This window comes from Syngnathoides biaculeatus, chromosome 9, assembly GCF_019802595.1.
Source record: "Syngnathoides biaculeatus isolate LvHL_M chromosome 9, ASM1980259v1, whole genome shotgun sequence".
Taxonomy (NCBI): domain Eukaryota; kingdom Metazoa; phylum Chordata; class Actinopteri; order Syngnathiformes; family Syngnathidae; genus Syngnathoides; species Syngnathoides biaculeatus.
Genome location: NC_084648.1, coordinates 24,630,832 through 24,655,077, shown reverse-complemented (window position 1 = coordinate 24,655,077; position 24,246 = coordinate 24,630,832). Strand labels below are relative to the sequence as shown.

The following is a 24,246-nucleotide window of genomic DNA, read 5'->3' as shown; positions in this document are numbered from 1 at the left end:
TTTGCATGCATGCAAATCAGTCTCCATTCTGTGTCATTCTCCATTTAGCCGTATAGATCCAATGAGTTTTTCCCGTGTGTCCGTGGGGGTGGTGGGGGGGTGGGTGTCATCGCTGATGTCATAGGCTGTTTCATACTCTTTGAATACTAGCAGCTTGATCCATTCCACACATTCACCATCCACACACTGATTTAATGGATTTAATTGGATGGTAACTAATATATGGTCTGAAGTTCCGCATGTGCACTCGGGACCTGCTTTGAGTAAGTCACAGGAGATGACGACACCAGAAAAAAAAAAATTCATCGCTTCTGCTGTTATGTAAGTACTTTTAGTATGTTACAATGATCTAAATGTCAATGCAGCCCTGGGGGGGGTGGGGGGTGGGGGGGTGGCAAGCCAGCGCAAACTGTAGGCCGGTCCCTAGCCCGGATAAATGCAGAGGGTAGCATAAGGAAAGCCATCTGGCTTAAAACTTTGCAAAACAAATGTGAGCGTTCATCTAAAGAAGCCCAGTTCGGCTCGGTCATTGGCTTCGTAAACATCTGCCCCTGGCGCCGTTAGCCTGCAGGGTGCCAGCAGAAATTCACCTACTATGTGTCAAAGACTGAGGAGAGTTGGAAAGCGGGTTATTCAGCAGAAAGAGAAGAGGAAAGCACAGAGCCTACAATTGAAATTGGGGTCCTTGAATAATGGGGCTATGACAGGATAATTTCACGAGGTGGTTGATATATTTATAAAAAAGCTTGATATATTGTGCATCTAAGACAGCAGGTAGAAAGACAGTAAAGCTAGAAGTTTAGGGGTGGGGTTTAACTTTTTTTTTTTTTTTTTAACCATGGAATGGATTGGAAGAGAAATGAAGTGGGGGTCATTTTAAAGGAAGAGATAGCTAATGATGTCTTGCAGGTAAAATGTGTCACATCGAGTGATGAGCCTGAAACTTGAAATTGAGGGTTTTATGTACAAGGTGATTAGCTGCTATGCCCCCCAGGTAGGATATGACTTAGAGATGAAAGAGAATATCTGGAAGCAACTACATGAAATAGTTATGGGCATACCAAACAGAAAGAGAATGTCATGGTCTACGTTTTGGTTGAGTTAGTTATGTTCAATGTTTTCCATGTGCTCATTTTGTTAACTATCCTCGTACTGTGTCATCTAATCCGCTCCCTCCAGCCACTCCTGTTTTATCCAGGTGTTCCTCATTGTCTCTTCAGGTAACTGGTTTCTTTTATTGCTGGTCAGTCCATTGTTAATGTCATCGTTCATTGTTAATGTCAGTTTCTCTGTGCCACGTCCGACCATTATTTGGCTTGAGGGTCTTAATGGAAAAGTACAGAAAAGGTCAGAAGAAGCTACACTATGTCTTTTTGGATTTTTACAAAGCCCACGACAGAATACCAAGAGTGGAACTATGGTACTGCATCCGGAAGTCTGAAGTGGCAGAGAAGTATGATAGAATGGACCTTTCCGACTGGCAATCTTCAGCTCTGCCCCCCTTAGCTACAGTTGCCATGCCCCACAATCTTCCAAAATGGCGACTGAGCATAACAGGTTTGAACTGGATTCTCTATTGAATATTCCAGATAATATTGGGGTATGTTTCTTGCGTCAGACTTGTCCAAGAGAGTTCTACAGAGAGCTCTCATGTATTTCATGCAAGGATATGTACACGGAATTAAGTTTTTGGACAGAGCAGGACGCAATGTCAGAGTTACAGCGAAATGTTGGTGATGCAAAAACACTGGACGCCTCACATACTTCATACTGAAATCCAACAGTATAAAATTGTGGAATCTTACTGTGCATGTAATTTAGGGTGAGTACTTTTTACTTGGAAAGATCACGAGGAATGTCATTGTAGTCTTGATAAGTGAGTTGGTGTGTTCATTTGATTTGACTCTCGTAATGGAACCCAGTGCTCTGTTCTAAAAGGCCAATGTGATACAAATAGGCAAATAGACATTTCTCTTGCATGACATCGCGCACTTACGTATCACTAACCCGACTCTACGGAATAAAACATTACACACTTCATTCAGCAGGTCAGTGATACACTAACAAAGTGAAAGTTGTTCTCCTGCAATATATAACGCACTGATAATAATGAAATCAAACTCAGAGAAGATACTTCTCCGTCACTTACATTCGAACATACAGCCTTGTGTTTGTTGATATTGTCCACATTTAGTTGTACGTGCGGTCTTCCGCAAGCCTTATTCCATCGTAGACACTTCCTCAACTGTGTTTTAGGCTTTGGAAAATGAATCACCCGGGCCCCTTGTAACCTAGCAGGATATCTTTCATCAGAATTGCACGTTCCCCAAGCGCATCTAAGGACCAGTTTGTAACATTAAATTTTCCAACCGCACACAACTGATAGCCATCATTGCTTGTGGGACATGACGACAAGAGGGGCAGATCAAGCCAGTAGTTAAGACAATGCGGCTATCTGATTGGCTATTATTGTATGAGTGAATGACGGGTCGGAAAGGTCCATAGTACAAGACGTATGACGGAAGGAGAACAGTAGTGATGTCTGCCTTTGGTGCGATAGAAGGATTTAAGGTGGAAGTGGGACTGCATCAGGGATCAGCTCTGAGCCCCTTCCTGTTCAGAACTGGAATGGAAAAGGTGACAGATGAGGTTAGGCTGGAATACGCTTGCACCATGATGTTCACAGATGACATTGTGATTTGCAGTAAAATAAACCAGCAGGTGTCATGACCAGAACACTAGGCTGAACCCAAAATGCATGACTCACGAGACCAGGTACAGTTCGGGAAGCGTATTTATTCAGTCCAAGGTCGAAACACAGGCAGGCAAAGAACCATCAGTACCAAAATCAGCAGGCATGAAGGCAGGGTCGTTAACAAGGCAGGGTTTGGTACACAGACGAGCAAGGACAGAGGCAAAGGGTTGCGGGAACGTGACATAGTAGTACAACAATCTGGCAAGGACCAGACCGCACGCGTGACAATATATACATGGAACTAATCACCAAAACGAGCCACAGGTGAGCGCATCTGCTCATCGGAGCAGGTGCATTCCGGATCGGGGACCGACACACCCATAGCAACAGGTGTAGGAACAGTTATAAAGGTGGAGGCATGCACTGGAAAAGAGCAATGAAAATTAGCCGAAGTATGACAGAATCCTTGCGCATGAATGAGAGGGTTGGAGGTGAAAGAGTGAGACTACAGGGAGAAGAGATAGAGATGGTGGAGGACTTCAAATACTTGGGCTCAACAATACAGAGTGTGATGAACCAGCAGCGTGAGGGCAGACCCAAATGCAGGAATTCCAAGCAACGACATGATATTCGAAGTGACTTTATTCTGGAAACAGGTCAAAACCATTTGTAGCAGTCCGACAAGGCTGAGGCACAAAAACACCAGACAAAAGGCAGGATCCAAAAACATGAAACGAGGTCTGATGACTAAAGAACAAACTTAGACTTGATAAGATGTGGATACACAAAAGGGCACAGACTTGCTGTGACAATGAAAGCTTTTCAGTAGACTCTCAACAGTGGAGAATCCAACTAGCAGTAAATGCAACGCAATTAACTGATAAATGCCAGCGACAAATTCCAAACTTAAAGGTCCAGTGTCATCCCTATAAACATTTTAAAATGGATATTGAAATGAAAAATAGATACAGTGAAGAAAATAAGTATTTGGACACCCTGCTATATTGCAAGTTCTCCCGCTTAGAAATCATGGAGGGGTCTGAAATTTTCATTGCAGGTGAATGTCCAATGTGAGAGAGATAACCTAAAAAGAAAAATCCAGAAATTACAATGTATGATTTTTTAACGATTTACCTAACCCTAACCCTAACTCGTGTGATACAGCTGCAAATAAGGATTTGAACACCTGTCTATCAGCCAGAATTTTGACCCTCAAAGACTTGTTAGTCCACCTTTAAAAGTCCACCTCCACTCCATGTATTATCCTGAAACAGATGCACCTGTGTGAGATCGTTAGTTGCATAAAGCACATAAAGCGCTCATTAGGAAATGGAAGAAACCAAACATGACAGTCAATCTCAATCAGAGTGGAGCCCCATGCAAGATAACACGTCGTGGGATCCTTAGAAAGGTGAGGAATCAGCCCAAGACTACACAACAAGACTTGGTCAATGACCTGAAAAGAGCTGGAACCCCTATTTCCAAGGTGACTGTTGGTAATACACTAAGACGTCATGGTTTGAAATCATGCATGGCATGGAAGGTTCCCCTGCTTAAACCAGCACATGTCAAGGCCCATCTTAAATTTGCCAATGACCATTTGGATAATACAGAGGAGTCATGGGAGAACATTTCGTGGTCAGATGAGACCAAAATGGAACTTTTTGGTCATAATTCCACTAACCGTGTTTGGAGGAAGATGAATGATGAGTTCCATCCCAAGAACACCATCCCTACTGTGAACCATGGGGGTGGGAGCATCATGCTGTGGTTGGTGTTTCCGCACATGAGACAGGACGACTGCACTGTACTCAGGAGAGGATGACCGCAGCCATGTATTGTAAGATTTTAGGGAACAACCTGTTTCCCTCAGTCAGAGCATTGAAGATGTGGTTGTGTTTGGAGGAAGAGGAATGATGAGTTCCATCCCAAGAACACCATCCCTAATGTAGAGGATAGGGGTGGTAGCATCATGCTGTGGGTGTGTATTTTGAGATTTTGGGGAACAACATCTTTCCCTCAGTCAGAGCATTGAAATTGGGTCGTGCCTGGGTCTTTCAACATGACATTGACCCGAAGCACACAGCCATGAAAACCAAGGAGTGGCTCCGTAAGAAGCATATCAAGGTTCTGGCGTGGCCTTGCCAGTTTCCAGACCTAAACCCAATAGAAAATCTCTGGAGGGAGCTAAAACTACGTGTTTCCCAGCGACAGCCCAGAAACCTGTCTGATCTAGAGAAGATCTGTGACGAGGAGTGGGCCAAAATCCCTCCTGCAGTGTGTGCAAACCTGGTGAATAACTACAGGAAACATTTGACCTCTGTAATCTGTAACCAGATACTGACATTGACTTTCTCAGGTGTTCAAATACTTATTGTCAGCTGTATCATATAAATAAATCGTTAAAAAAAAATCATACATTATTTATGGATTTTTCTTTTTAGATGATCTCTCTCACAGTGGACATGCACCTACGATGAAAATTTCAGACCTCTCCATGATTTCTAAGTGGGAGAACTTGCAATATACGGAGAAATTGCCAAGCACCTTGGTAAAGAAAGGTCCACTGTTGGAGCAATCATTAGAAAATGGAAGAAGATAAACATAACGGTCAATGGTCTCAATCGGAGTGGAGCTCTATGCAAGATATCACCTCGTGGGGTCTCAATGATCCTTAGAAAGGCGAGGAATCAGCTCTGGACTACACGACAGGACTTGGTCAATGACCTGAAAAGAGCTGGGACCACCATTTCCAAGGTGACTGTTGGTAATACACTAAGACGTCATGGTTTGAAATAAATTCATGGCACGGAAGGTTCCCCTGCTTAAACCAGCACATGTTAAAGCCCGTCTTAAGTTTGCCAATTACCGTTTGGATGATAAAGAGGAGACATGGGAGAAAGTTTAATGGTCAGCTGAGACCAAAATGGAACTTTTTGGTCATAATTCCATTCACCGTGTTCGGAGGAAGACGAATGATGAGTTCCATCCCAAGAACACCATCCCTACTGTAAAGCATGGGGGTGGTAGCATCATGCTTTGGGGGTGTTTTTCTGCACATGGCAAAGGACGACTGAACTGTATTAAGGAAAGGATGATCGCGGCCATGTATTGTGAGATTTTGGGGAACAACATCTTTCCCTCAGTCAGAGCATTGAAGTTGGGTCGTGCCTGGTTCTTTCAACATGACATTGACCCGAAGCACACAGACATGAAAACCAAGGAGTGGCTCCGTAAGAAGCATATCAAGGTTCTGGCGTGGCCTTGCCAGTTTCCAGACCTAAACCCAATAGAAAATCTCTGGAGGGAGCTAAAACTGCGTGTTTCCAGCGACAGCCCAGAAACCTGTCTGATCTCAAGAAGATCTGTGTGGAGGAGTGGGCCAAAATTCCTCCTGCTTGTATGTGCAAATCTGGTGAACAACTACAGGAAATGTTTGACCTCTGTAATTGCAAACAAAAGCTACTGTACCAAATATTAATATTGCTTTTCTCAGGTGTTCAAATACTTATTTGCAGCTGTATCACAAATAAATCATTAAAAAATCATACATTGTGATTTCTGGATTTTTGTCAGTTTTTTTGGAGTCAGGCTTACGAGGTCGGTCGGAGAACAGGCGGAGGTCGGTATAGACGGGTTCACGATCAGAGATACGGGAGTGCAGGAACAGGCCATGAGCTGCAGTGATCTGGGTCCTATATCTTCCGGAGTCAATCAGCCAACATGAGGCACAGGTGTGCGCCTCCTAATCAGTGAAAACCGCACAGCCAGGGCAGGACCGGCACGACCATGACAATTTCTGGATATTTCTTTTTAGATTATCTCTCTCACAGTGGACATGCATCTACGACGAAAATTTCAGACCCCTCAATGATTTCCAAGTGGGAGAACTTGCAATATATAGCAAGGTGTTCAAATACTGATTTTCTTCACTGTATAACATTATTCACTTTAATGTCCATACGACAAAATAGATATGAGTGGAGTGCGCGTCATCCATGTGCAAAGTTGCGGAAGTGTCATTCGACATCCAAGTGGTCACCATATTGGCTGCATCTCCTGCCTGTGACATCACGCCGGACATTCGCCATTGAAAACACGTTGTGGCCCCTACTGTGGGACACGCCCCTTCAGAAGCTCTTTTCGAAGAAGAGATCTCACAATCGAGTGAAGTGTGTAATGTTTCGAGCCATATTTAGATTTTCTGCGGATCACTTCTCACTCACAACAGACTCCCCGACAGTATGTAGCGTACTCAGCCATGATTGATGACAACGCCGCGGCCTGTGTGCGACGAGCCAATCAGGGTCCGCGATAAGCCACCTCGGTGCCACCCCAGCTGAAGCCGGGCCGCTTTATGGCGTTGTTGTCGCTCCCAGCTGAGTGCGCCATTGTCAGCGGCATTGTTTATCGCCGTTGCCATAGGCGGTGTTGTTCATCGTAAAGCAACCTGGCTCGGCGCCGTGATAAGCCCCCTCGTCGCCGAAAATGAGCCACCCCGGCCGAAGCCGTAAACGGCGGGCGCGGCGCCCAAGCCGTGACCAGCGGACACGGCGGCGACAGACTCCCAGACAGTATGTATGAGGCAGCCCGGCCTAAGCCGTGCTTGTCTGCGAGGCACGATGCGCAGTCTTCACCAGCGAGCCCCATTTGGCAGCCTTCGCCGACGAGCTGACGTGACAGCCTTCGCCGGTGAGCCTGACGCGGAAGCCATTCGAAGCACACATCAACACATTTAGCACCCCTGTCATACGTACGTGGATCTTTTGTTACGTTATGGATTACTTGGTCTCGTCCTTTGTACCCGTGTAATCCATTTTTCACAACGAACTGGGTCTCTTGGAAATTTATGAAGGGTAAACCAATCCTCCCGAGTGTTTGAGCAATATCGAGCAATGCAACAAGCCGGCATTATGGCTATCATGAAACAACAATTTATCTTCCCTCAGGTAAAACTAATAGAAACAAACAAGTCCGCTTGAGTGCGCACCTGCCTCTAACGTCACTTCCTGCTTCTTGCCGAAAAAGAAAATCCCTCAAGAGGATTTTCATGGCGGGAGTTGCAAAAAGCCGTATACGTCAAAATCATGTTTTGTGGTGAAAAAAACAGATGGGTCCATACCGGCTGCCGTATTATCATTAATAACATACTAAAAATCATGCATTTCATGACACTTGACCATTAAACGCCTTGTCAATTACAGTACCGAATGCGAAACAGCTGTGACAGGTGTCAGAGGTGGCACCGCCCAGAGCAGTGGCCTGCCCCCCATGGCAGTGGCCAGGCCTTGCTCATGACACTGAGCAATGGTGAGTGTGGTAAGAAAGTGAAGGAATGGGTCCAACCAGGTTGGAACAGCTGACCAAAGGTGTCAGGGATGTTATGTGACAGAAGAGTTTGTGCCAGGATGAAGGAGAATGTTTATAAAACAGTGGTGAGGCCAGAAGAAGGTTTATGAGGAGGGAGCTGCCATGCAAAAAAGCAGGATTAAGATGAAAGAAAACATTTAAGAATGTTGCGAGGGAAGGCATGAGGGCTGTTGGTATTTGAGAGGAAGATGGCTCACATGGAAAAAGATGACTCACTGTGGCGACCCCTCAAGGAACAAGACGAATGGAAAAGAAGAAGAAGAAGATGTCGCTCGTTACTTTCATTTATCAATTTTTTTCTCATTTATCAACTATTCAGTGTGCGCAACTACAACTTCGATTCCTGTATTGGGTGCTTTTGGTGTCTATCAATTTAATCGCTGGCGATATTTAGGTCTACTTCACCAAACGACACCAGAAAGTAACGTGACTTCACGTAATGTCCTGCATTGAGCTTCCTGGGCATACAGTTGTGTTCAAAATAATAGCAGTCAAATGTGATGGACCAGATTAATTCATGTTTTAAATATATTTTTTATTGATAAATGTCAAATAAGTTACCAGTGTGTGCAGTAGATTCTCAGAAAACAAACACGACCCAGCATTCATAATGTACACTTAAAGGTCAAGTGTCATCTCTATAAACATTCTAAAATAGATATTGTAGTAAAAAATACATAACATTATTCACTTCAATGTCCATACGAAAAAATAAATATGAGCGGAGAGCGCGTTATCCCTGCGCAAAGTTGCGGAAGTGTCATTCGACGACATTTAAGTGGTCGCCATATTGGCTGCCTCCCCTGTCCGTGACATCACCCCAGACATTCGCCGTTGAAAACACGCGGTGGACCCTACTATGGGATACCAACACGCCCCTTCTGACACGGAAGCTCTTTTCGAAGAAGAGAACATCACACAACCGAGTGAAGTTAATGGGGCAATATAACCCTATTGTTTCGAGCCATATTCAGATGGTATGCGATCACGGCCAAACCGCCTCCCCGTCCGATCCACTTCCGCGGTGGAGATGAGCCATCGCGGCTCGTCGCAGCCGACCGAGGTGGCTTATCATGGCGCCGAGCCGGGCCGGTTCACGGCGTTGTTCATAGCCCCTGCTGTACGCGATGAACACCATCGTCGAGCCGGGGCGCTTTATGGCATTGTCGTCCCACGCGGCTGAGTGTGGGATTGTCAGCAGCGTTGTCAGAGCCGCCGCCATCCGTGAGCCCAACGTGCAGCCTTTGCCGAAGCCGTGACCGGCAGACGTGGTGCCTCGGCTGGGGTGGCTCATTTTCGGCACCGAGGTGGCTTATCACGGAGCCAAGGCGGACTGCTTTGCAGCGTTGTTGTCGCACGCGGCTGAGTGCGCCATTGTCGGGAGCGTTGTTCATAGCCTCTGCTGTCCACGAGCCGACGCGGCAGTCTTCGCTGACGAGAGAATGCAGCAGCCTTCACCGGCGAGCCCGACGCCGTCCGACGCGCGCATCGACACATTTAGCATGCCAGTCATACGTACGCGGATCTTTTGTTATGTTATGAGAGACCAATTACATGGTTCGCCCCAAACTTGTTTTTTTTAGTAGCTGTATACAGACCTACCTGTCATTTGGAACCCGCGAATCTCTTGTCCATTGCACCCGTGCAATCCATTTTTCACGACGAACCGGGTCTCTTGCAAACTTCCTCCCGAGTGTTCAAGCAATGCATTTTGGCTAACACAGAGGGACAACGAGCTACCTTCCCTGAGGAAGAACTAATAAAAACGAACGAGTTCACTTGAGGGTGGTTCTGCCATGTGCGTCACTTCCTGCTTCTTCTCGAAAACAAATCCCTCGAGAGGATTTTCATGGTGGGAGTTACAAAAAGCTGAATACGTCAAAATCATGTTTTGTGGTGAAAAAAACACATCGGTCCATGTCAGCTGCCGTTTTTTCATTAATAACATACAAAAAATCATGCATTTCATGACAGTGGCCCTTTAAGGATGTGCAATTGGGCAATTTGTTGAAAAAAGTGTCCAAAAAAATAGTAACCTGCATTTGACATTACAAACTCCAAACTATTTTGTAAAAACTTCTTTGTTTTTAGGATTTACCAATGCTATGAATCAATGAAGTAATACTTTGTTGGATGACCACATTTTTTTTAAATAATTGCTTCACATCTGTGTGGCATGGAGTCAACCAATTTATGGGGCTTTCCAAATGTTATTCCACAATAAAAACATTCCACAATTTATTTGAATTTCTTGTTTTTGTTTCAGAAACAGCATTTTTGATCTCACCCCACATGTTTATGGAAGTAAATATGTGCCACCAGGATTTGAATTAAAAATGCCACTGAAAATTATTTGTTGTAAAATTCACGTTATTTCAAAGTGATCACATTTCCAATAGCTGTATTTCAGTTTAACTTTTCAATGTTAACAAATTTGCCATATAAAAAAATTCAACCTTTAAAATTCAAACACAACATTTTCAGTCTCCTGAGATTCAACTGGTTCCATTTCGCTGTCTGAAATTCAACTGGCTACAATTCGCTCTCTGAAATTCACCGTGTAACACCCAGCCCATCCAGTTACGCTTTCTTAGTCAAATGATGTCACATACTAAGAAAGTGTAATTGGATTGGCTGGGTTAAGAAGGCAGGGTTACTTCAAGTCAGAACCCAACACCCATTGGATCAAGGTAATTAACTTTGTTGGTTTGGAACCAAGACTTTGCATGTTTACTACTGTGTTTTGGTGGTCATTGTCTTGATGAAACACCAAGTTCAAGGGCATGTCTTCTTCAGCATAAGGCAACATGACTTCTTCAAGTACTGTATTTTGACATATGCAAAGTGATCCATGATCCCTTCTCTGTGATAATTAAGTCCCAACACGTTAATAGGAAAAACATTCCCATTTCATGACGCTTGCACCAATATTAGAATAATAAGTAGTAGAAGTATGTAACATTACACAAGGAATTTGTCTTTGGCAGTCAGTGCTGTTTTGGAATGACATTCAGCTCAAAAACCAAACAAGCTAACAAGAACAAAGAACAAAAGGCATTCAGTTAATAGGAACTATCCTTTCAAGTCAAAGTTCTGCATGATGCAGAATCTTTTTCATTTAGTGCAGTGAAGCGTGCATCAAGGCCCCACGTTATGTTAAGCTTATACAGAGTCCTCGTACCCATTCGCGCTTCCCGTTATAGACCAGTGCAATGACAATTGTGCAAAGGGAGCAGTTTAGAATGACGAATCATGCAATAGTCTCCAGGAAACATTACCAATACTAATACTGATTGGACCAGTAGGATGGAAGGTGTGTCCCAACAAGGGCAGACGCTTTTCCTCATTTTGTTCTTTTTTTCAACCACACAATTCACAGGTGTGTCGCATTGTTGTTGTCGCCATGATAATCAGTTTATCCGGTCAGGTTGACTGACAAAACGTTTTCTGATCCTACCTCTCCTGACAGTGTTTGATTTGATAAGATAAAGCCAAGTGGTTTTAAAAGAAGGGATGTGGTGGTATAGAAATACATCATATAGTTTTGCCACTGTCTGACCAAAATATGGAAAGATTTATGCCAGTAGTCAACTGGGAAAGATCAAATTTGTCTTGTAGGCTGATCCACGGATCCATCTGCTAACCCCGGCCTGTGTGGCTGATTGCCCAGTCCAAGACCACAAATGTTGGGTGGTCTTACATAGCAATAGTCCTGAAAGACACAAAAAGTTGTGTAGTTTGAGCTCGGCATAAGAACGAAACACAAATGATCTAGCGTAACACCTCAAAGTCAAAAGCTTAACAAAAACAGCATGAGATTTGGTTTTGTTTTGTTGTGCAAATGATCAAGATGTTGTGGCTGGTTAAAATATATTGTGTCTGCAGTTTGATGCATGTTTTCACCCTACCCGTGAGTGACACATTATTCTTCAGTAATTCTCAAACTATTGATGTTTGTTCAATAATTATTATGTTGACATTTCCTATCCTCTCTTTTGTGTTTTTCCTCAGTCTGAAGCCCAAGAATTAACCATTGTTAAGATGTCTAAATTTGGTGGTGGTATTGGTGCTCCCAGTAAAGAAGAGCGCCTTAAAGAAGCAGGAGATATCCATCTGAGGCTGGGACAGATTCAACGATACTGTGAATTGATGGTGGAACTTGGACAGGTGCTCCATGAGCGTGTCTGCAAATTTCTCATATCTTCTGCCAAGTATATCACATTGACATTTGTTTGCACTTTATAAATCAAGCTCAAAATGCAAAAAAAGTTTCATGGTCAACACTGTATTCCAGTTTTTTTTTTTATGTACCATCAGATGAGGTATGAAACCAAACAAGAATCATACTGAGAAGTTAAGGAATTTGTGATGAAATGTAAATCTCTCTCTCTGACAGTGGGAGAAAGCATTAGCTGTAGCACCAGGAGTATCCATGAAGTACTGGAAAACACTGATGCAAAGGTAGCTTTTTATTTTCACCCCTAATTGATTTATGACAAAAAGTATACTGAGCCATGACTGATGGTTATAAGGGTAAGATATACAAGGGTGGGCAAAATATCAACAAATGCAACATGATTTTGGCCATTTCAATGTGTCAATTATTTCAGTTATTCATGCTGCCTCGGCTCTGAGGATGTAATTTGAGGCCTAATAAGGTCAATGCACAAAGACGACACGTATCCAAAGCTATACTTTGGCAAAATATATCGGGCATGTTTACAGATCTTCAAATTAGAACGCACTCAACTGCATCTCCTGTTTAAAGGTCTGTGATGCTTGTAATGTAGGAGAGCTGATCAGCTGATGGTGGAGGATAACGATGATGCAATTCCTTACTGCATTGCCACAGGAGACATAAAAAAACTCGTAACATTCTTCACTGGCAGAGGACAACTGCTTGAGGCCTTACTAATTGCACAGGTGTGTGTGTATACCGTATGCATACATAGGATGTAGATGCTTTCAATTTTTAGCCCTTTATTTTGAGCTTTTTGTTTGTTGACTTGTCTAGCTAGTTCTACATTAAGATGTACCGTGCATCCTCAAAGTACAGAATTTACAGCATTTCACTTTTTTTACATTTCGTTACATTAAAACTTTAATGCAAAATGGTATTTTCCCCTCAAAATTCTACACAGAACAAATGGCACGGTTGATGATTGATTAACATGTCTGCCTCGCAGTTCTGGGGACTGGGGTTCAAATCCTGGCGCAACCTGTTTAGGGTTTGCATGTTCTCCCCGTGTGCATGAATTTTCTCTAGACACTTCATTTTCCACTCATGGCCGTGCTCCTCACAGCTGTGTATGGAAGTATTCCTCCATCTTCCCGATCAACCAACCAACGGAGAGCTGCTCACAGCTGTGCCGCTCATGGAAGTGTATGGAAGTATTTCTCCACCTTCCAGATCAACCGAGCGGCCGAGCCGCTCATGGCTGTGCCGCTCACGGCTGTGTATGGAAGGATTCCTCCGCCTTCCAGATCAACCAAGTGGCAGAGCCGCTCACAGCTGTGCCACTCACGGCTGTGTATGGAAGTATTCCTCCATCTTCCTGATCAACCGATACTGCTATTTCTTCATCAGATGAGGATAAATCTGAGAAATGAGCGCTGGGTATAAATGGTGTCCCATGTAATCGAGCCTTTGTTGTGGCACAATACACGTCACATCCGCGGACGTAGGTCATGTGACTCGCGAAAATGGCAGCTCCCCTGAAAATTCGGAATTGTCGATAATAATCTTCTCAAAATACTATTGAATGAGAGATGATTTAACATCATATTGTCAAAATAGAGTACATATTACATGACCTATTTGATACATTGTTAATGCAAACTAGTGAATTTCCCCTTTAAGAATCAGTAGTTGGTATTGGCAGCTTTCACAAGTACCTATACCTTGAAACACTGTAAGGCTAGAATACTGATACCAAGTATCAGTATCCTGTATGGGTCAGGTGATAAGAAGTGTATGATTTTCGCCAAATGTGAATACACCAATTTTGGGTGGATACCTGAGCCCACTAACCTCCCTTTGCATGCCACTGTTTTGAACTAAGTTCGGGCAAGCTGCCATGTGCCTTTTTAATGCGTGACTTGGGTCTGGTGGAGACATACACGAGCAAAGATACATGAATATCGGATGGACTCTGTGGGACTGACCTATCACAAGGTACACCCTGAACTGGTTACCAGCCAGTCACAGGGCACATAGAAACAAAAAAACCATTCGCAATCACAATCACATCTATGGGCAATTTAGAGTCCTCAGTTAATGCATGTTTTTGGGATGTGGGAGGAAACCAGAGATGGCTGATTGACTGGCAACCAGTTCAAGGTGTACCATCCCTCTCACCTGATGAGAGCTAGGATAGGCTTCAGCGCTCCCGCAAACCTTGTGGGAATAAGCGGCTCAGATAATGGATGGATGGAAGGATTCTCATATCACTGCCTCACCAGCCATGTTACCAGCACAGAGGGATCCTCAGTCCTCATGGCCTTTGTGCACTGCCAGAGCGGAAACAGGAGGAACAAAAGCACACACAACAATCTTGACAGGTAGAAACTTACAACAGGCTGACAGAGTAGCACTAATCTTTTTCACTAGTCTCCATGACCAAGATTTGTTCTAAGATTTTATTTTTTAATCATTGTTTTGAATGAGTCTTCAAAAAACTTCATTTTTCCAATGCTTTATTATGGGGTGTTGTGTGTGAAATTTGAGGGAAAAAATAATTAAATCAATTTTTAAATAAGTTCACAAATACCAACCCTAGCCTGATGAATCGGTAATGCACATGCTCATAACATCGACAGGAACAATTAAAGAGCAAGGTTTGACTGTCGATAAAACATCACCGCAAGGATTTCTGGACACCCATAATGGTGCTGGGATAACTTGTAGATGTAGTGTAAATGGTTAACGCAGGAAATTGCCTGCTTACGCAATCTTCATAAGGGCTCATATTCAAAATACTCAATAACGAAATGCTAATTAGGCACGGTGGATCAGCTGGTAAAGCATTAGACTCACAGTTCGGAGGTCCCGGCCGGGTTCAATCCCGGACCCACCTGTGTGGAGTTTGCATGTTCTCCCCGTGCCTGCATGGATTTTCTACGGGTACTCCGGTTTCCTCCCACATCCCGAAAACATGCAACATTAATTGGACACTCTAAAATTGCCCCTAGGTGTGATTGTGAGTGCGACTGTTTGTCTCTATGTGCCCTGCGATTGGCTGGCAACCAGTTCAGGGTGTACCCCACCTCCTGCCCATTGACAGCTGAGATAGGCTCCAACACTCCCCGCGACCCTCGTGAGGATAAGCGGCTAAGAAAATGGATGGATGGATAATTAGGCAATGTATTTGTGTACGTATGTATGAATGAGAATTCCAAGTAGACAAATAAAATGCCCGCACCTATCCAGTGCTGTTTGAGTTCCAATATTTCCTCTCCAGAAATAAGAGCAGTATCATGGAAGATTGTCTTGTGAATATATTTGTTTAAGGGGGCATGTGAGGGAAACATCTGTACACCTCAAATCCCTATCAACCACAAGACAAATGATGTGGATAACAGACATCAATACCAAAGGTAAAGCACACAAACATAAAGCCATATATCATTGTGCAGTTGTCAGTATTGTGCAAGATGAAATGGACTTCTAATAGATAGTTGAAGACTGATTACTAAGGACTTTTTTTTTTTTTTTACATGGCAGATAAAGCTATTAAAATTATTTTGAATCTTGAGGGGGAGTAAAATGTTGTTTAAATCATTGTTCCAAATCAGCATTATATTCGTAATAACTAAAGATTTTTTTTTCTACATAGCCTTCTTCATAATGTATGTGGACAGTTGGCGGAATGGTACTTTCAGGACGGTCGCGCTATTCTGGCCTCGTGCTGCTACCTAGCGGTTGATAACGTTCAGGTAAGTACGTGTGCACGAGACCATATAATGTTGCACGTACTAAACTTTCAGAGATGCTGGTCACGCATTACTCCAAGATCGCCCCATTTTGATTAAGACACAAAGTATCATGACTCTTCCCAGGAGAATACTCTTAAGTACTCATTTGTGGGACTCAAACCACAGTCCTACCATTCAGCAGCAAATTTATGTGTACAAACCAGTGAGAAGTTTCAACTTCATCTGTATTTTGGACTGAGCTGGTTTAACGCGCTCCAAGACTAACGTCATGTAAGTGAGTGATTTTCTCAGTTAGTCAACTATAGCTTTGAGAGTGAGTTGTGTACCTTTATCATCTTTGCGTGCTCTTTGCATCAAAATTACAATGGTTGGAGCAATGGACTTGTGTGTGTGCGTGTATGCACCCAGTATCAAACAGACATTTAAACCTTTATGGAAAACCACAAACACATGCATGCCCACACACATAGTTGCCTTTATGGACCACAACTGGTATCCATCTATCTATCTGTCTTTCACAATCATTCGACATGGGGCTGGACCCAAATGCAGGACTCAGAGGCAGCGACATGATGTTGAGAGGTTTATTGCAGGCAAAGGTCATGCAGGGGAAAGCAGTCCAAAAAAGGTAGAGGCACAAAAACACGAGACAACAGGAAAGGTCCAAAAACACAACAACCTGGTTGAATTAGTTTTAGGCAAAAAAAAACAAGACTTGAATTAGCTGTGGTGACACAGGAAAGCTGGCCTTGACAACAAGGCTAATACATAACAAGAGGCTCGTATACTTACGCAGACTACTGTAGTTTCAAACACAACGAACTGGCAACCGAGAATAACAAACTCAAGGCTTGTATGCAGGCAGTGGCTTGCCCATATTCCTGACACTATCCATCAATTCAGAGTCTTTAGAGAAGTGTACTGTGAATATTGTGTTTGTGTACATTTCCTGCGCTGTGTTGGCAAGTCAAGTCTGCACTAAGTTGCTGATTTAATATAGCTTCAACTACAATCATATTTTACTTATTGGTTCATGTTGATGACATGATTCCAGCTCCTTCTATCGGGAAAGCACTACAGATAATTGGACAGGTTTCCAATTAGGCCATCTTGTGTGTCATAGAGGTCACCGAACACAGGTGATAGGTGAAGGGTGAACTTTTTTTCCATCGTTAATTTATCCGATTGGTCTAAGGGTGGTGGTGACGTAATTGGAAACCGATCCATTCAAGTCAAAACTAGCAGGCATTCAAACAATTTTTTTCCCCTTGTAATTAAGTCATTAAATTCTTGATCAGCGAACCTACTATTTTATTCTTCGTGCCATTGTTGGGACACGCATTCACATCCTGCTGGTACAATCAGTATTAGTATTAGTAATATATTTTGTAGACTGTTGCACGATTCATCACTTTAAACTGCTACCTTTGCACAATTGTCATGAACTGGTCTATAACGGGAACAGCGGACAGGTAAAGGCACTCTGCACAAGCTTAACACAATGTGGGACATTGACACACTCTTAACTCTTAGCTGTTCTTAATGTAAAAGACTTTACATCTTGCACATCTGTGACTCTTATAAGGAATAGTTCCTGTAAACAGAAATGCCCCTTGTTCTTTGTTCTGAACAGATACAGTGCAAAAAAATATTAAAAAGAGAAATACTCTAAAAGGCATGAGAAAAAAAAGTTTTAAACCTGGATATAAAAACATTCACACTTGGGGCTGACCTCACCTCTGTTAGCAATTTATTCCATTTATGTGCAGCATAACAACTAACATCTGTTTCACCATGTTTACTTTGGACTTTGCGCTCCACTATTTGACCTGAATTTATAACTCTCAGACCTCTGGTTTTCTCTTCTGTAAACTGTCATGCTCCTGGCATCCTGACCAATTAGTCGGCACACACCTGCACCTTGTTTCGACTGATTACACCCGGTACCTATAGGACACAGGGGACAACTAATCCTCCGCCAGATTGTTGATTCTCATGCCTCGTTCCTGCACTCCCATATGCCTGACCTACCGTGTACCGACCCTCGCCTGTTCCCTGACCATCCAAGTAAGCCTGCCTCTTCTGATACTGCTGCTTTTCCTGACTGACTTGCTGATCATTGACCACGGACCGAATAAAGGCTTTCTGTACACCACCTGCTTTGGGTCCGCCCTCGAGCCTCGTTTGTGACAGAACGTTCTGGCCCCAACATGGACCCAGCCGACTCCGAAGCCATCCGCCGCTCGTTACAGTTCCAGCAGACGGGTGGCTGAGCAGGAGGCTGCTCTTCAGGTAACAAATCAACTTCCCCAAGAGATCTCTGCCCGGCTGTAGCTGTGGCTAGCATCCCAAGCTAGCGCGGCTGCTACGCTGACGATGGTCACTCTGCCTGTAGCTCCGAGTCCACGCGTTCTGCCTGTTATGGAGCCCTCCCGTGCCAGCATAACTCCGCTCTCCCGACCGGAATGTTTCTCAGGCGACTCAGGAAACGTCAAGCCCTTCCTTGTGCAGTGCGACCTCCATTTCGAACTGCAGGCGTCCGCTTTCCCCACGGACCGCTCCCGGATTGCCTTTGTCATTTCCCACATGACGGGAGGAGCGGAGGCGTGGGCCACAGCAGAATGGAGTCGCAACTCAGAGATTCGCCGTTCATGGACGACGTTCGTCTGCGTGCTCACCCAAGTATTCCAGTACGCGGCTCGGGAACGCAAGGTGGCAGCCTCACTCGTGAAAATTCGCCAAGGCCATCGTCACGTGTCAGACTACGCTATCGAATTCCAGATCCGGGCCACCGAGAGCCGGTGGAACAAGGAGGCTCTCCATGACGCCTTCTTCCAGGGACTTTCCCCACAGATCCATGGTCACCTCATTGCCGTGGATCTTCCTCCTTCGCTGGACGCCCTCATCGCACTGGCCCTCAAGGTGGATCAGCGCTTGGCCGTGCAGAGGGAGATGGATGGCATGACCGAGGAGGAGACAGAGAGGCTAAGCCCAATAGCTTCCCGGCCGCCAACGCTGCTCACTACGTCGGAACCCATGCAAGTGGAGGGGCTCTGCAGCTCAGCGGAGGAACGCTTAACCGCTCGCTGCCCGGTTCGACCGAAGCGCTCCGACCTTAGAATCTCTACATCGGTGAGTGTGCAGTATACTGTCACTGAGTCAGGGCGGTCGCTTTTGCACCTCACCATAGGAATGGACTCTCACTCATGCCTAGTGACCGCGTTCATTGACTCCGGTTCAGACGCTAACCTAATGAATCCCCGTGTGGTCGAAGCGTTGCGTGCGGCGACCTTCCCCACACAGCATCTTCATATTGCTTATGGCGCCAACGGCAAGTTCCTCTGCCGGGTTACACACCGCACACAAACCTTACGTATGGACTTTCCGGACATGCACACGGAGCACATTAGTTTCCATGTTTTTAACTTGAGCAGCAGTGATATAATCCCGGGGAGCCCGTGGCTCAACAGACACAACCCCTGCATTGACTGGGGTCACAAGCAGTGTCTCGCCGCTCGGGAGGACGGAGCGATTCAAGTTGCTGAACTGAGTACCGCTTCCAGATTAGCCACGGTGCACTCTTGCTACCATGATTTTGAGTCCAAGGCAAAATCATTTGTGCCTCTCTCAATGGCTCTCACTGTGGTTCCCTAGAGTCAAAGGCAAAATCGGCCTTATGACTGTGCTATCGAACTCCTCCCAGGCACCTCACCTCCCAGAGGGAGACTGTTCTCTTTGACAGGACCGGCGCACCAGGCAATGAGGGATTACGTCGAGGAGTCGCTGGCAACCGGACTCATTAATCAGGTGCAGGGTTTTTGTCGTGAAGAAAAAGGATTGCACTTTATGACCCTGCATCGACTACCGAGGATTGAATGACATCACGGTCAAGAACAGGTACCCCTTGCTCTTAATTGCTACGGCATTTGAACTCCTCCACGGAGCCTGGATCTTCACCAAGCTGGACTTGCACAGCGCGTATCATCTGGTGCAGATCCCGGAGGGCAACGAATGGAAGATGGCTATCAACACTCCCACGGGGCATTACGAATATCTTGTGATGCCCTTCGGACTGACCAATGCTCCGGCTGTCTTCCAAAACTTTATTAATGACGTGGTTTGGGAGTTCCTGAACAAAAACGAATTTATATACCTTGACGACATTCTTATCTTTTCAGCAGACCTGACCTCTCATATCCGACAGGTCAGAGAGGTGCTCCAGCGTCTCTTGCAGCACCAACTGTTCGTGAAATGGGAGAAGTGCGAGTTCCACCGAGCATCCGTGTCCTTTCTGGGCTTCATCATGGCAGAAGGGGAGATACGGATGGATCCCGGGAAGATCGACGCGGTGCTTCGGTGGCCCACCCCCGCTAACAGGAGGGACATGCAGAGGTTCATTCACCACTGCACCATTCCTCATTATCCTGGATCCAGATCACCAGTTTGTGGTGGAGCTGGACGCATCGGACTCAGGGAATCAGAGCCATTTTGTCGCAGAGGAGTCCCAAAGATGGAAGGATCCACCAGTGTACAGTGTACAGTGCACTGGCTGGAAGGCTCACAAGTACCGTTCGTGGGCCTCACCGACCACAAAAACCTACAGTACCTGAGGACCGCAAAGCGGTTGAACGCCCAGTCCTTCCGCCCAGGTTCCAAGAACAGCAAGCTGGACGCCCTCTCAGTAGCAGCTCTTAGCCAGAGGCTTGCTTTGTGTCCGGCTTCACCTGGGCGGTCGAGTCGCGGGTAAAGGAGGCCCTGGGAGAGATGCCGCCACCCGCAGATTGTCCGTCTGATCGCCTGTTCGTCGTTCCATCACTTCGGGGGGATGTCGTCAATTGGGCCCATTCGAACAAGACGGTCTGCCACCCGGGTATGGCAAAAACTCGTTCTGTGGTCCAACACAGATTCTGGTCCAACCGCAGCAAAGACGTGAAGGAATTCGTCAATGCCTGCCCGGTGTGTGCGGCCAATAAGACGGTGGGAGAGTTGTGGCCTCTGTCCATCCCTTTCCGCCCGTGGTCACACATCGCGTTGGACTTCGTCACCGGCATACTGCCCTCTCAGGGAAAGACAGTTGTGCTGTCTGTAGTGGACCGAGTCTCCAAGATGGTTCACTTCATGCCGCTTCCGAAGATCCTGTCGGCCAAGCAGACAGCCCAGCTGGTGTTGGACGAGGTCGTCCGCTACCACGGGTTCCCCCGGGGCATCATCTCGGACAGAGGCCCGCAATTCAGCGCCCGCTTCTGGAAGGAATTCTGCACCCTCATCGGCGCTTCGGCTAGTCTGACTTAGGGCCATCATCCAGAGTCTAACGACCAAACAGAGAGGGTAAATCAGGAATTAGTGACCGGACTTCGATGCTTAGCATCTAGGGACCAGAGCACGTGGAGCCAGCACCTCAAATGGGTTAAGTACGCCCACAACTCCCTACCCACCGCCTCAACAGGTATGGCTCCACTCCACGTTGTGCACGGCTATCCCCCCTCTCGGTTTCCCTCATTTGTCACAGACTCCGCGGTGCCGTCGGCCCTGGCAGTGGTACGGCGCTGCAAACGGACCTGGGAGGCAGCCCGGAGGACGCTGCTGCACATGGGCAACATCTACAAGTCCGCAGCGGACCGAAAGAGGAGAGCCGCACCAGAACTCAGGGTGGGGGAGCGATTTTGGCTCTCCACCAAGGATCTCCCACTGCGGATGGAATCCCGCAAACTTGCTCCGTTCCCGAAGACCAAAATCATTAACCCGGTCGCTGTATCACTTAGACTACCCAGGTCGATGAGGGTGCACCCTACATTCCACGTCGGCAGACTACGCCCGGATCGTCCTTCGCTGGTGGCTCCTCCGGCCAAACCCCCCCCCCCCCCGCCCCCTTGCATGGTGGACGCCCAGCCGGTGTACACAGTGCGCCGGTTGCTGTCTTCCAGTCGCAGAGGAAGGGGGTTCCAGTACCTAGCGCATTGAGAGGGATACGGACCGGATGAGCGCTCTTGGATCCCCTCGCGCTTCATTGTGGACCCCTCTGTCATCGAGGACTTCCACGCGGCCCATCCAGACGCTCCTGGGCTGTCGGGAGCCGGCCGTTGGGGGGGGGGGGGGTACTGTCATGCTCCTGGTATCCGTGGCCAGCCAATTAGTCGGCACACACCTGCACCCTGTTTCGGCTGATTACACCCGGTACTTATAGGACACAGGGGACAACTAATCCTCCGCCAGATCATTGATTCTCATGCCTCGTTCCCGCACTCCTGTATACCTGACCTACCGTGTACCGACCCTCGCCTGTTCCCTGACCATCCCTAGTAAGCCTGCGTCTTCAAATACTGCTGCTTTTCATGAGTGACTCGCTGATCATTGACCACGGACTGAATAAAGGCTTTCTGTACACTACCTGCTTGCCTCTGGAGTCGTGCATTTGGGTCCGCCCTCGAGCCTCGTTCGTGACATAAATGTTTCTTTCATGTATTTCGGACGTAAACCAGGTGTAGTGGTGCACTCACGCCACTTTGGTGCAAGGAGTGTGTGTTCAGTTACCACTCAGTGACGAATTGTGCGAAAGTCTACAGTATGCACTACTCAGACGAATACTGATTGGACCAGCGGGATGTGAGGGTCTGTCCCAACAGCAGCACAAGGCAGAAAATAGTAGGCTCGCTAATCAAAAATTTAATGACTTAATTGCAATGGAGAAAAAATAGTTTGAATGCCTACAAGTTTTGAGTTGTATTTGACAAATACTTAAATCTGTTTGATGATTAGAACCATTTAAGTGTGTCAAACATGGAAAAAAAAATATCAGGACGATGTCGAACTCTTTCTCAGAGCACTGTACTGAGGAATGACCAAAAATTGCTGGCCCCACATGTTAAAAATCAGACAATGTTGTATGTTCTATATCTCTGTGTGTTTTAAGTTCGCCATATCTAGTCTGATCAGAGGCAATGAGCTGGAGTTGGCTGCATGTGTGGGTATAGTCCTTGGAGAGACCGCCTCTTGGAGTACAGCCTACTGTCTGGAACTCCTGGCCAGGAAGTATATGACCCCACTGACATGGTGAGTCTCCTTGCTCTGTAAACCTGTAAGGTTTACAGGATTTAAAAGTATTCATACTTACCTGATGTGTACATGATTAACTCTTTACCAAAATTTATTTGAGAAAAATGAAATTTGTTTACCCACACCTGCAAATTCGATCAACATTACTTTTATCCTTTTTTACATCTCTCTTATTTTTTTTGTGTTTCCAAGAGTAATCAATCATAAATTTCCACATTGACAGTTTGAAATGAAACTAAAACACAAGTGGATGAAAGAGAAGTAAAGAATTCCATTCTGACACATTATACAAAACAAAATTCAGCAACAGAGCCAATGCACTTCACTACTGTGTTTGTGTTTTACGCGCAAATCTCACCAAATGTAACCGAATGTCACACACACATCACATTAATACACAAGAATTGGAATAGTTACAATCATTGTATTCTGAAGGCACCACATGAACCAAAAAAAACATGAGAGTATGGTATGCAAGTAGAGACTATGCAGTCAACATTTACATCTCTTGGTCTAATTCTTGTTTCCACTGTGTCACAGTCTTTTTATTGCTACTTTAAAAAGGGCAAAGATAAAAAGGTCCAGTAAAAAACTGACACCAAACAAGGTACCAAAGAACACTCAGTTATAAAGTGCATACACAATCATAGGTATAACACTTTTCAAAACACTTTTTTTGGCTGAGTCTGATTATGTTCAGCATGAACTGAGTCTCCCTATTGATTGGGATAGCATGATCAATTGACCCCTCTGTACAGGGCACTTAACCATGCCTCCTGAAGTTACGTCACCCCGCATGTGCTAACCTCAGACAAACAATTAGCAAAAATGGCGGCGCAGGAAGAAAAGACTAGAGCGAAATTGTCCGATTTACCAGCTGATTTCTCACTTGCATTCTTAGCTAACCGTGAAATATCGTTGAAAAGCAGACAGCAGGGCTTCAAGTATTTCAGCGAGGGGTATTTCAATGGTATTTACATGCTTATCGATGGAGAAACCATTGATATTAGCGCGAGATCTTTCCGGAGTCAGAGGAAGACCGAGAAGCCACATAATATAATATAACCCAAAGACGAATTCGTCATTGACAGTTTCCCATTTTCGTGTTACATATCACACTTGTGTGCAGAATCTGTATGTGTATCTGTATAGCCGTTTGTGAACCGCCGTATGAAGGAAAAGAAGGCAAGGCT

At 45.4% G+C, this 24,246-nt stretch overlaps 1 protein-coding gene across 6 annotated transcripts in view; it reads left to right on the top strand.

Moving 5' to 3' along the window:
• The window catches only part of wdr17 (WD repeat domain 17), a 128,742-nt gene that overhangs the window by 68,068 nt on the left and 36,428 nt on the right, over positions 1 to 24,246 (top strand). For all 6 annotated transcript variants that reach the window (XM_061829772.1, XM_061829770.1, XM_061829773.1 and 3 more), the window contains 6 exons: positions 12,077 to 12,232; positions 12,462 to 12,526; positions 12,856 to 12,988; positions 15,576 to 15,661; positions 15,901 to 16,000; positions 22,911 to 23,050. In XM_061829772.1, coding sequence (XP_061685756.1) covers positions 12,077 to 12,232; positions 12,462 to 12,526; positions 12,856 to 12,988; positions 15,576 to 15,661; positions 15,901 to 16,000; positions 22,911 to 23,050 — 680 coding nt within the window. The remainder of the gene's footprint in view (positions 1 to 12,076; positions 12,233 to 12,461; positions 12,527 to 12,855; positions 12,989 to 15,575; positions 15,662 to 15,900; positions 16,001 to 22,910; positions 23,051 to 24,246) is intronic.